Consider the following 12314-nt stretch of genomic DNA (forward strand, 5'->3'; position numbering starts at 1 on the left):
CACTTTTTGTGAGCTTGAAGGTTTAGGTTTGGCTGATTTTGGCCACAACTGATCTTCGCACACTGTTCCTTTCCTTTTGTTTACTTATTTCTGGATGCGGACCCACCGACTTTTTTTCTTTTCCTCTTCTCTGCCTGTCCGCTTTCCACTCACACAACTGACACAAAACCTCACCCACACACAGCTCTGCAACTGACATCCGCAACATCAACGCCCACACACCCGCGACGACTTGTCAACAGCGACAATGTCGTCCCATCGCCGCTCCACGCACGTGCCGGCCGTGCGTCTGGAGACCGAGAAAAGTCTCGGCATCACCCAGCGCCGCGCCCCCCTCAACTTCGCCTGGACTGGCGACATTCGTAAACGGTAAGTATCAACCCACTCTCTGCTCCCCCTTCTCTTCTCTTCTTTATCGTGTGGTGAGCGGGCCCTCGTCCTCGCCGGCGTCATCTTCGTGATGAAACGCATGGTGGTTGCCGACTCCGGTCGATCCCACCCCGCTTGGTGCCTCTCGGCGCATCAAGATTGATCCCATCAATCCGGATCCAGACCCGCACCTGGTTATTACACTCTGGACTGCTCAGAGCTGTAAGACCAATTGGAGCGATCAGGTCGATTCGATGGGTCGACTCGATGTGACCGACCAGGTAACTGGGTCGATTGGAGAACCAAGACCGAGTCGAAGTGGCCAGGTCGAAGATCAAGCCTCTTCGATCATGTTTCTTTGATGACGTCGCGGAATCCATCATTGCGTCGCAGAATCTATCATCGTGTCGCGGAATCCATCATCAGGTCGAGTGGACAACCGAATCAACCGACTCAAGCGATCAGTTCCATTTGCTGATCGAGCGGGCCTTGCTTCATCATTGACTTGAAATGAGTCGACTTCTTTCACTTCAGCTTTCTTCAGAATCAATCTTCCAAGCTAACATTTCGCAGCTACACCGACTTTCAGGTCTTTGAGATCGACAAGCAAGGCAACGTGCTTCATCTTCACGACTTCAAGGAGTACCAACCTGCTACCCCGGTTACCCAGGTACGTGTTTTTTACAGATCCATCCCCAATCTGTTTCCATACATACTCTTTGCCCGGGCATCCACGCTCAAGATCTTCCCATTCATACTGATCGCTCCAAGTCCATTCAGGGTCCTGCCATTCAGGGTCCTGCCCAGGAGAATGAGGTTCAGGTCATCGAAATCCCCGAGCATGACCGCGAAGCCCTCGAGCAACTCATTGGCAAGGATGCCGCTGAGAAGCTCATTTCCCTCGATAAGGACAATCAGCTTCGGAAGGAGATCCCCCAGGATCAACGCACCGTGAAGCTCGACCCCGTGACTGATCGCGGCAAGCGTGCGACCATTCATCAGGTTAGTTGTTCCCTTTTCTCACCGAATAAGGAGACCTGGGCTCACGCCTCCTGTAGGAAATCCGCCGCATCTTCCACTCTCGTTTTGAGACCGTCGCGGATCCGTCCGGTGTTATCACGGTCAGCCTTTCCAAGTTCGCCAACAAGTCGCGGTTTGGACAAGGCAATCGCGCCAATCGCTACCCCCAATTCCGTGAGGCCATCCCGGGCCGCGGTAATTATCTTCACCTTACCTTGTACAAAGAGAACAAGGACACCATGGAGGCCGTCAACACCATTGCTCGCCTCTTGAAGATCAAAGCCTCCAACTTTGGTTTTGCGGGCACCAAAGACCGCCGTGCTGCCACCACGCAGCGCATCAGCATCTTTGGCCAGAAGCCGCGCGACCTCATCTGGATGAACACCCGCATCACGAATGTTCGTGTGGGCGACTTTGCCTTCTCTCCCAACGGCATCGAGCTCGGTGACCATGCCGGCAACGAGTTCGTGATCACGATCAAGAACTGTGAGCCTCTTATTGGCGAGGATTGTTCTCTTCTCCAGAAGATGAAGATGATCCAGCAAACCGTTAAGTGCGGACTTGCCTACCTCAAGCAGCATGGCTACATCAACTACTTCGGCCTCCAACGCTTTGGAACCTACAATATCGGTACCCACTTGTTGGGCATGAAGATCCTCCAAGGCGATTTGCAGGGGTTCATTGATGACGTGCTTCACGTTGATCAGGCTCTGCTGGACATTGTCCTGAACACCCCGCAACACTCCTATGGCATTGACAACCCAGTCATGCAAGACGACCTGAATCGCGCGCGTGCGATTACGACTTGGAGGACCACCAAGCGTGCTGATGCCGCTCTGGAAATCATGCCCAAACGCTTCAGCACCGAGGCTGCCATCATCCGCCATCTGGGTCGGAACCCGAATGATTTGGTTGGCGCAATCCTCAGCATCACGCGCGGCATGCGTATGATGTACATCCACGCCTACCAGTCCTATGTCTGGAACTTTGTTGCGACGCGCCGCTGGGCCAAATTTGGCTCCAAGGTCATCGAAGGTGACCTCGTCTTTGTTAAGGAAGCCTTGATCCCGACCGGTCCCAAGGCCGACATGAACCCCTACGCTCAGAATGACGAGGACTGCAAGACGGTTCGCCCTCTCACGGCTGAGGACATTGCCAGCGGCAACTACACGATTGACGACATTGTCCTGCCCTTGCCCGGATACGACGTCGTCTACCCTGCCAACGAAATCGGCGACTACTACCGTGAGTTTATGGGTCGTCCCGAGAACGGCTCACTGGACCCTGACAACATGCGCCGCCAACAGCGCGACTTCAGTTTGTCTGGTGCCTACCGGTACCTCATCGGCCACTTTCTTGGTGAGCCTGAGTTTGCTGTACTCCCATACCGCGACGACACACAGCAGCTGTGGCCCACGGACCTGGATGTGGTGACTCAAAAGAAGCTGGACGAAATCGCTGAAGCTGCTCCATCCATCTCGGAAAAGGACACCACTGAGATTGCCAACCGCTGGGGGAACCCTACTCGGAGCGTTGTCGAGTTTGATAAGGCCGTTGATGCAGCTATGGAAGAGCAGCGGCGTCAGGCGCAACTTCGACGCAAGGCCGAAGGCTTGCCTGAGACCAATGTTGTCCGGACTCAAGAAACTTGGATCCAGACTGGGGTTGATGGCAATTTCAAGCGCATTAAGATTGCTCGCCACCACCAAGTCGTTGAGAATCAAATCGGTGACGCCAACGCTGCTACCGACACCAACGAGACCATCAACACTGAGCCTACGCCTGCTGCCACTGGTGCGCCGGTCCCCACGGGCGACCAGCCGAGCTTGCCTGTTGGACAGCTCTTGACTGACGGCCCGATCCCTGTGATCACCGTCCCCAAGGAGACGACTCCTGCGCCTGCTGTCCGCAGTGTTTCTGAAGCTTACTACGCCCAGGCAGGCTTGGCTCCTTACTTTGGACCGCTTCCTTCTGGGATCGACACGGAGCTTGGCAACACCACTCTGGCTTTGCCCAGCACTGAGCAGACGCTGGCTCCTACCCCGCTGACCATGGCTCCCATCCAGCCGTCTCTGGGCGCCATCGAGCAGACGCTGGCTCCTGCTCAGCAGGCTTTGGTCTCGACCCAGCCGACTTCTGGTCCGGTTTCACAGCCCACCCAGGGCTCCGTCAGCAACAGCGATCCAGCCTTGACCCTCGACCTGAAGGCTTACCTCGAGGAGCATGCCCGCAAGGCCGAAGAGAAGCAGGCTCAAGAGGAGGCCAAGACGTTGTTGGAGGTGAAGGAGGCGGCTCAGCCCACGCCTGAGGTGCCCATGACCCGCGGTGACCACATGATGGCATGGATCCTTGGCAAGGTGGACAAACCTCCCAAGTTCACCTTCAACCCAGATCGCAAGGCTGTTTCTACTCCGACTGGCCCGAGGGCTCTTGTCGACGCCGAGAAGGCCAAGTCCGCTGCCGTTTCGTCGCCGTACGAGCCCGGAAAGCTCGTCAACGGTATCAAGGTGCCTCGCTTGCAGCGCGCGTGCGACAACCCGCTGGCCAAGGAGCCGGAGATCGATGAGAGCCTCATCGGTCCCTTCGACAACAAGATTGCTGTCGTCCTGAAGTTCCAACTCAAGGTCAGCAATTACGCCACCATCGTTCTGCGTGAGCTGATGGGCACCACTGCTGAGGAGCAGGCTCATTGAGCGCCCGTTTTTCTGGCGGCATGAGGTTGAGTATCTGCTCCCTCGCTGCCCGGCGCTAGACGGGACTTGAGCCACCTGTCACGACATTTCTTTCGGCAAATCTGTTGAGATATTCGCCCACACGCTGCGGGTCATCGTCTGTTTCTTCTTCTCCTGTTCTTTTCCCTATTTGTTCGACCCATCATCGACATTTCGCCCTGAGGTGTGCGCACACACATCATCCACATCATCTACACGGATATCGGGAGACACACACCAAAAAAAGTTCGGTTCGGCCTTTTGTCTTCTGGGTTGGGTCATAGATCGATCTTCCAGACTTCCGGCTTCGGCGTTGGGCATTAGAAGGGAACCATGGCGCAAGCAAGACTGGCACGGACATCATGATGACTTTTTTTTTCTTTCTTTCTTTTCCGACTATGTATTGATGGATTGGCGCATGGTGGGATTTGATGGACATGGGCATGGGATACATGGATCGGATCGGCGCGGCATCACTTCTGGGCTTTGTCGGAATTGTTTTTCCTTTTTCACCCTCGAGAGATACCTCCCATTTCTCTCTCCTTTCCAGGCTTTCTCCTCCTCTCTGGGTCGGTTCAGGTCAGGTCAGGTCATTCGGGTCTCTGCACTTTCAGCGAGACGGAATTTAGACGGACGGACGAACAGACTGATGATGATGATGGGTGGATAGAAGAAGATGGATTGGGTTTGGGGCGGGATTCTTCTGATTCTTCTGGGAGGGAAAGGGATTTGTCATGATTAATTTTCTTTGCAAGGTTTCCTGATGGGACACGGAACAACAAACTCTGAATCGGATCCGACGCAGCCTCGCATAATTCTTTCTCTAGCTGAGCGGTTGACTTGGCTGGCTGGCCAGATAGCGAGTGGGCATGAAATGGATCTGACATTTTACAATTTTGATGATGACGCGGTGATTTGAGTGAAATGTCTTTATGTGTGATGTGATTCCTAACTTGCCAAATGGGAAGTGTTGGTACTGCTCTTCCTGCTAATGGTGACCCTCTTCATTCCATGCTTCCTTCAGGTTTTGTTTCGACTAAGTACATACCTTACATAGGTCAGGCAGGTGTAATACAACTGGACATGTTCGCTTTGTTCACTCATTCTACCTACCTACCTACCTACCTACTCCTATCTTTTCTAGGGATAGAGGCATGTACAGTACATACCTGGTGGTAGCTATTGTGTCCCCCGGTCCTCTCTTGTCCTCCTGTTGTCCATCCATTTCCAAATGAAATCACCGAAACCTGAGGAACCATGAACCTGGAATCAAGAACTCCAAGAGCAATGAATTGGTGTAGGTAAGGGGTAATCAAGCACGGTGACTGACAATGATAGGAAAGCCAGCTCCCCTATCCTCTTTCACATTTTCCCCTTGCTATTTCTCTCTCTTTACTCGCCCAATCTCGCTTTCTTTATGTGTAAAGTAGCTAACAATGACCATGCCATACCAACAAACCAAAAAACCAGAGCCGAACCAAAAACAACAAAAAATACATAAAGCCCTTCTCTACCAAAGTAAAGTAAACCAAAAAAAGATAAAGTGGTAAGTATGTAAGTAGTACGTATCGTAGATAGGTACGTAGGTAGATGAATGAATCGTGTCATGATCGGAGTGGACAAGCGGGTGGGCGGGCGGGCAAACGCGATGGCGGGAAATCTCATCCTCACCACTATCGCCTCGTCATCTACCTACCCAACAAGGGGAAAGATCAGACGATACCTCTTCCGCCCACCACACCAAGCTGCACCACCTCCCACTCCGCTACCGTCACCACTGCCCTTCTCATCATCTCTCCTCCCAAACAACCACCTGGTTGTACGCCCGAGCTTGATATGCCAAGCCCTGCGTCCTACTCCTGGTTCTGCTCCTGCTTTTGCATCTGCTGCTGCTTCTCCCACTACTACATCTCCTGTAGTTTCCCTTCCCCGTGCGCTCTACGCACCCTGAGACGGCTGATTCTCGTCCCAGCCCCAGACCTGCGCCAGGTAGCGGCGCATGTTGACGCGCTTGGACCTCATGTCCACCATCCACGGGTGTTCGAGCATGCGCCAAGGGGTTGCGCGGCGGGATTGTTCCTTTTCGAGGCTGGATTGAGTTGAAGAGTGGTTAGTTTGACAAGCCAAATTCAGAATCATTCCTTAGACAGGGAGAAAAAAACATACCAGCAGTCGATGAAATACTTGAAATTAGCACTCCAATAAATTCCCGCCTCCGGCTCATCCTTCAGCTTCGGGGTTGGGTGCTTGACAATGTACGTCAACAAATCCAGCGGGGTAGCGCGGGGCTGCATCTCGGTGCCGTCCGCAGGGAACGGGAACCGGTGCTGCGCCACCTCGAGCAGCGTGATGCCCGTGGACCAGACGTCCGAGGTGATGGTGTACGACTGGCCCGTAATGCGCTCGGGGGCCATGTAGTAGCTGGTGCCGATAAACGTGCTGGCGTCGCCCTTGGTGCCGAACTCGCCCGAGACGCCGAAATCGCAGAGCTTGACGTCGCCGTTGCGGCACAAAAGGATGTTGCTCGGCTTGATGTCACGGTGGATGATCTTCTTGGAGTGCAGGTACGTCAGGCCCTGGAGCACGCCCTCGGCCACCTTGCCCAGCACCTTCTCGCCGGTACGGCCGCCGAGGCGCTTGACTTCTTTGTAGATGCTGTCGAGGGAGCCGCCTTCGCAGAACTCCATGGCGATGGCAATGGTGGCGGTGGAATGGTCGATGAAGGTGCCGTAATAGCGGCAGATGTGTGGTGAGACGCAGTGCTTGTTGAAGCCCATCTCGCGGACAATTTGTTTTCTGGCATCCGGGTCCGGATTTGCTGTGATGATCTAGAGGACGAAAAAGCTCGTCAGCAAAGAGATGTCCCTCCCCCGCCCGGCTGATAAGAAAAAGTACGTTGACATACCTTGAGGGCAAATATGGTGTTGTGCCCCTTCAACTTGCATTTTGTCACGGCGCCGCCAGCGCCCTCGCCCAAACTCCCGAGCTCGATGATCCTCTTTTCCAGGTTGACAATCTTCCAGCCGTCCTCGTCGAGTTCCTCGACATCTGCGTTCCTTGCCCTCTCCCGGGTGGCCTCGTCAAAGCTTTCTAGCGACTCCCCATCCACATCCATGCTCTCGCTGGCATTGGAGTAGAGAGACCCGACCGCCGAGACGGGGTCACCCGTTTGCCTGCCTATCCCGTATTGGCTGGCAAAGGAAAGGGCGCTGTACTGGGAACCAGCACTCGTGGGGTTGCTGCCGCGGCCATCGAACGGGCCGAAGCTCCCACTCCTGCTGTGGGCGGCACTGCTCTCGCTGCCGCCACTCGCGCTGTGCAGATTCAAGGTGAGGACGGGCTTGGATGGTTGCTCCTGGGGTACGGTGGTGGTGCCCATGGGAGTCGCAAGGTGGAGGGTCGGCAGGGCTGGACGGGGTGGTGGGGCGGCCGGGTTTCCGACGGGTTTCGCATTCGGAGACGGAGGGATGGCAAGGCCGAGGCGGGGAGCACGGCCGCCGGGACGAGAGCCGGGAATGGCTGGGCGAAGCAGCGGCGGGGCGGCCGACATCATGGGGACACCCATGGGAGGTTGGTGTGGGATACCGAGAGAGGGCTGCAACAAGGCAACAAAGAGACGTCAGCTCAAGGGAACAGGTGGCCAACAAGGGACGGGCGAAGAGAGGAAGAACAAGCCACGGGTCAAGTCATACCAGGGCGGCGGCCTCGCCATGCTGATTTTGTGGGGTGGCCATTTTCTGGGCCTCAGGACTAGGAAGGGGAATAGATGTGTGTAAGTAAGCCTGGCTCCTTATTCACCTGTTCCAGCGGTGACAGGAGCGAACAGACTGAAGCGGTCGGGACCGCAGACGAGGCGGACGAGATATGCAGCAGACGAAGGAGAACGAGCAGGGGCAAAGTGTAGTTTGTACTGCGGTGTCCGGTAATAGGGCCGAAGCGACGGTGGGATGACGAGAGCGAGGAGACCCGGGGGACTGGACTCGACGACGACCGAATGAGTTGAGGCTTCGGACAAGCACGACAGGACACGGCAGGAACAGGGATGGATCCCGGTGCGCGGGCGATGCTGGATCGAACAGCGGAGGGGGTCAAGTTATGCTGCGCGACAGACGGCTGCTGCAAGGCGAGTGGCAACAAGGACGAGCTGAAGAGCTGGGGATGTCGAGTCGGGATGCTGATGTTGGGACGGAGTGCCCGAGAGAATGGGGTTCAGAGATGGGATGGGATGGCGGGATGGCGGGATGTGGATGGTCTGGGCCAGCCCGAGGATAAAGATGAGAAGAGATGGCCTCCTGAGCCTGACTCAATGAAATGTGCCTGGGAGGGCGGGCGAGGAGATGCTGAAAATGTAATATGCGAGAGTGCGGTGCTGAAAGGGACACAGCAGCGCAAATGACGCAGAAGTGCGGCTGGCCCAACAAGCGACGCGGCGTAGGCACAGTAGCTCAGGTAGTTCACAGTCGGGAGAAAAGAGAGAGACGCCTAGAGGCCGGACGACGGGATAGCGTCAGGTTGGATTTTTATCCGTTGGCGGATAGTTCTGGACCTGATGTCGGGGAGGGGTCTGACGTCCAGCCAGTTGCCTTTTTGTTGGCTGATGGAGGTCAGGGTCAGGTTTGACTTGTTCTTGTTGTGTTGGCTGGGAGCCCTGTTGGTCTGTCTGCCCCGGTGGTGGTGGTACAATAAGGTACGGAGTAGTACGGTACAGTGTCCAGTCCAAACAGGTTCGGGCATTCGAGGGTTTGATGCGACGACAAAAGGGTTGTTGTGGAGGCAGAGGTGGGATGCGGGAATGAGGAGGAAGCAGCGCCTTTGATCAAATCAAAGCCCAAAGCAAGCATGGAAAGCAGAGCCTGAGCTGTCCCGCAGTGGCATGGACGCCCGAAGCGGGCACACTCCACTGAGGTGAAGCCCCCGCACCTGCCGAGCCTGGAGGAGCCTGGAGCTTCGTTAGCCGCCGTTCCCAGGGGTTCAACCTCCAAGGGCCAATCGGGCCAATCACAGGTCGCCCCCAGCAGCGATCGGGTGTGAAGGGCCCCTGGCCCCGGCTGTCGTTTGGATCGTTTGGATGCGTTGGATGCTGCTGCTGCATGCCTGATGGAGGGAGGTAGCCATGTCAGGTCGGTCAACGGCTCGACTTTCATCTCTTCTCTCATCAATGAATCCTCGGCGTGCAACCACTCGGACGCGGCCGTTTGTCGATGCCCCAATTGGGACTATCAACCTTAGTTTCGTTTGTTCACTCCTGCCAGGTGTTTGCACTCTGCCGTCTGCATTCCCAGATCGAGGCGACGGCATTTCATGACCAACACAAACGAATAAAAACACACCACGATGGACTGGCAGAGAGGAGGGGGCCGACGAGGACCCCAACAAGCTGCGCGTCTGGTGCCATTGGGCTGGTAACTAGTAGCCGCCCCCGTTGAGCAGCCGCTCAGCGCCACCTGCATCCAGATGGATGGACAGCATGGATGGCATCAACATTTCCGTCCGTCCTGGACAGTGCGCTTCACCTCTCTATCGTCGAGCTCAGGTTAACTAGGTGCTCCGATGCTTCGGATTCCGAACCCGTGCCGAGCTGACGTGAGCCCGTTGTAGGTACCGAGTCCTCTGATGTATTTGCCGGATGTGCCGCTGCGGTGACAAAATGCATGTTGATCCTTGCCTGTTCCATCTTGTGTGATCTCGTGTTGATGCTGAGACAGCGTCGGAAAATCTTATGACTACGTAACGGCTCTGGAAACCTGGAACTGTCAAGCAAATCTGTTGAGCTACTGTGTAATGCTGATGAGGGACCGGACAGTAGGACTATCCGTGGCGATACCTCCAAAGTGTCCTAGCCCACAAATCCCTTCCCGGTCGGTTGTCGGACTGTGGCGGATGCAGGGCGAGGACTCGGCGCCTACGGCGGTGTCCTGGCGTCCCGGGCGTCTCTTGCAGCATGTTAAGCGCCGTGACGGGCGATGCCGTTGGACAAACGACAAAGGAAAAGAACGGGAAACGAGTCTCGGTTCGTCTGAGCCAAGACCAGACCCACCATTATCCGCTGCCAAGACCGGCCCCACACTGTCTGCCAGACCCCTGTCCCAAATTTTCAACCGTTGCAGTTCATGGAATTCAGTGAGAACAGCGCTTGAAGCATCAAACACTCACAGCAACTCCGACGAATGACCTGAAACCAGGCAGCTGGTTCGCGCTTAAGGGATACCGGTGAATAATTAACCAACAATCCCGTTTTATTTTAGTACCTCATCATGCCATCGGCTGTCCAAAAGAAAAAATCCCGGCCGGGGGTGGTGAGCCGGGCTCATCGAGTCAACAACACCAGGCCTGTACACTCAGATTCAAACTCAGACTCGGACTCGGGCTCGGCTTCAGCCTCGGATGCATCTCCGTCCTCACCCTCAGACGCCGAATCAGACATCCACTCCGATGCCGAGTCCACTACCGGCAGTCATAGTGCCGCCTCCGACTCCGATATCCTCGATGACGCCGGCCCCAGGAAACGCCGCCGCACCTCACCACCACCTATTCAACTAGACGACGACAGTGACGATGACGTTCCAAAGGTTGTCAAGACGGCAATTCAAGTCCCGTCCCGCATAAAACGGAAACCCCAGGCCGAAGACACCAAGCCTCCAGCTCCCCAACCGAAAGAGGAGGAACCCGAGCCGACAACCGGCGTCACGGCTCCCCTCGACCACAAAACCACCTTCGAGTCTCTCGGTCTGAAGCCATGGCTGGTACAATCGCTGGCCAACATGGCCATTCGCCGTCCTACGGCCATTCAGCGCGAGACTATCCCCATGCTGCTCAAGGGACGGGACTGTATCGGTGGTAGTAGGACAGGTTCCGGCAAGACGGTGGCTTTTGCCGTCCCCATCCTTCAGAAGTGGGCTGAGAACCCTTCTGCCATCTATGCCGTCATCCTGACACCGACTCGGTGAGTGCTCATCATCTTCCATCAGACATCAAGATATCCAATAAGCTAACATGACACTAGAGAACTGGCCCTCCAGATCTTTGAGCAGGTCAAGGCCATCTCCTCGCCCCAGACGCTCAAGGCTATCTTGGTCACCGGCGGCGCCGACATGCGGGAGCAGGCTCTGGCGCTCTCCAGGAGGCCACATATCGTCATCGCCACGCCGGGCCGTCTCGCCGACCACATCCGCACCTCAGGCGAGGACACCATCTGCGGCCTACGCCGCGTGCGCTTCGTCGTGCTCGACGAAGCCGACCGCCTTCTCGCTGCTGGCGGACCAGGCAGCATGCTCCCGGACGTCGAAGAGTGTCTCAGCGCGCTCCCGCCGCCCTCAGAGCGTCAAACCCTCCTCTTCACCGCCACCATGACCCCCGAAGTCATGGCTCTCAAAAACATGCCCCGCGCGCCCGGCCGCGACCCCGTCTTCGTTTGCGAAGTCGACACGGACCGACTCGCCATCCCGCCCACGCTGCGCCAAATGCACCTCCAAGTCCCCGTCACCCACCGCGAGCACTACCTCCACACCTTCCTCCTGACGCCAGCCAACGCCGAAAAATCCGCCATCGTCTTCTGCAACCGCACCGCCACCGCCGACCTGCTGCACCACCTCCTCCGCCTGCTCGGACACCGCGTCACGGCCTTGCACTCCCGCCTCCCCCAGCGCCAGCGCATCGACAACCTCGCCCGCTTCCGCGCCTCCGCCGCCCGCATCCTCGTCGCCACCGACGTCGCCGCCCGCGGTCTCGATATTCCGGAAGTCAAACTCGTCATTAACTACGACATCCCCCGCGACCCGGACGACTACATCCACCGCGTGGGCCGTACCGCGCGCGCGGGACGCAGCGGCGACGCCGTCACGTTCGTCGGGCAGCGCGACGTCGAGCTGGTGCTGGCCATCGAGAAGCGCGTCGGCAGGCAGATGGAGGCGTGGCAGGAGGAAGGGGTTAACTTGGAGACGCGGGTGGTGCGGGACGCGCTGAAGGTGGTGAGCGAGAAGAAGCGGGAGGCGCTGTTGGAGCTGGAGGAGGGGAGGGAGGTGGGAGGGAAGAGGAAGAGGGGGAAGGTCAAGTTGAGGGCGGCGGAGTAGTCGTAGTGGTCGGGGATGTGTTAGTGTAGTGTAGAGAGGAGGGAGGTAATAATCTATAGGTTGTTGTGAGTTAAGTTGGATAGAGCTGTTTCAAGAATGACTCGATATGTGCGTGCCTCTGTTTCTGTCCGAGAAAACTTGGTTT

General features: G+C 56.6%; 4 protein-coding genes across 4 annotated transcripts; 2 read left to right on the forward strand and 2 right to left on the reverse strand.

Moving 5' to 3' along the window:
• Positions 1-247: 247 nt before the first annotated feature.
• Positions 248-4082, forward strand: VTJ04DRAFT_289 (uncharacterized protein; the record flags this gene model as incomplete). Its single annotated transcript, XM_069360728.1, has 4 exons — positions 248-369; positions 943-1039; positions 1141-1371; positions 1428-4082. 4 exons carry the CDS (start codon positions 248-250, stop codon positions 4080-4082), a joined length of 3105 nt encoding a protein of 1034 aa, XP_069222899.1.
• A 1956-nt stretch (positions 4083-6038) lies between these two features.
• Positions 6039-7834, reverse strand: VTJ04DRAFT_290 (uncharacterized protein; the record flags this gene model as incomplete). Its single annotated transcript, XM_069360740.1, has 4 exons — positions 6039-6189; positions 6267-6928; positions 7006-7695; positions 7793-7834. 4 exons carry the CDS (start codon positions 7832-7834, stop codon positions 6039-6041), a joined length of 1545 nt encoding a protein of 514 aa, XP_069222900.1.
• Positions 7835-7890: 56 nt separating this feature from the next.
• Positions 7891-8834, reverse strand: VTJ04DRAFT_291 (uncharacterized protein; the record flags this gene model as incomplete). The annotated part of the gene is made up of 3 exons (XM_069360751.1): positions 7891-8166; positions 8212-8398; positions 8599-8834. 3 exons carry the CDS (start codon positions 8832-8834, stop codon positions 7891-7893), a joined length of 699 nt encoding a protein of 232 aa, XP_069222901.1.
• Positions 8835-10354: 1520 nt separating this feature from the next.
• VTJ04DRAFT_292 (uncharacterized protein) lies at positions 10355-12169 on the forward strand (the record flags this gene model as incomplete). Its single annotated transcript, XM_069360762.1, has 2 exons — positions 10355-11043; positions 11104-12169. 2 exons carry the CDS (start codon positions 10355-10357, stop codon positions 12167-12169), a joined length of 1755 nt encoding a protein of 584 aa, XP_069222902.1.
• Between the last annotated feature and the right edge of the window lie 145 nt (positions 12170-12314).

The sequence above is a fragment of the Mycothermus thermophilus genome (genome assembly GCF_041956435.1).
Source record: "Mycothermus thermophilus strain CBS 625.91 unplaced genomic scaffold VTJ04scaffold_1, whole genome shotgun sequence".
In the NCBI taxonomy this organism is placed as follows: Eukaryota; Fungi; Ascomycota; class Sordariomycetes; order Sordariales; family Chaetomiaceae; genus Mycothermus; species Mycothermus thermophilus.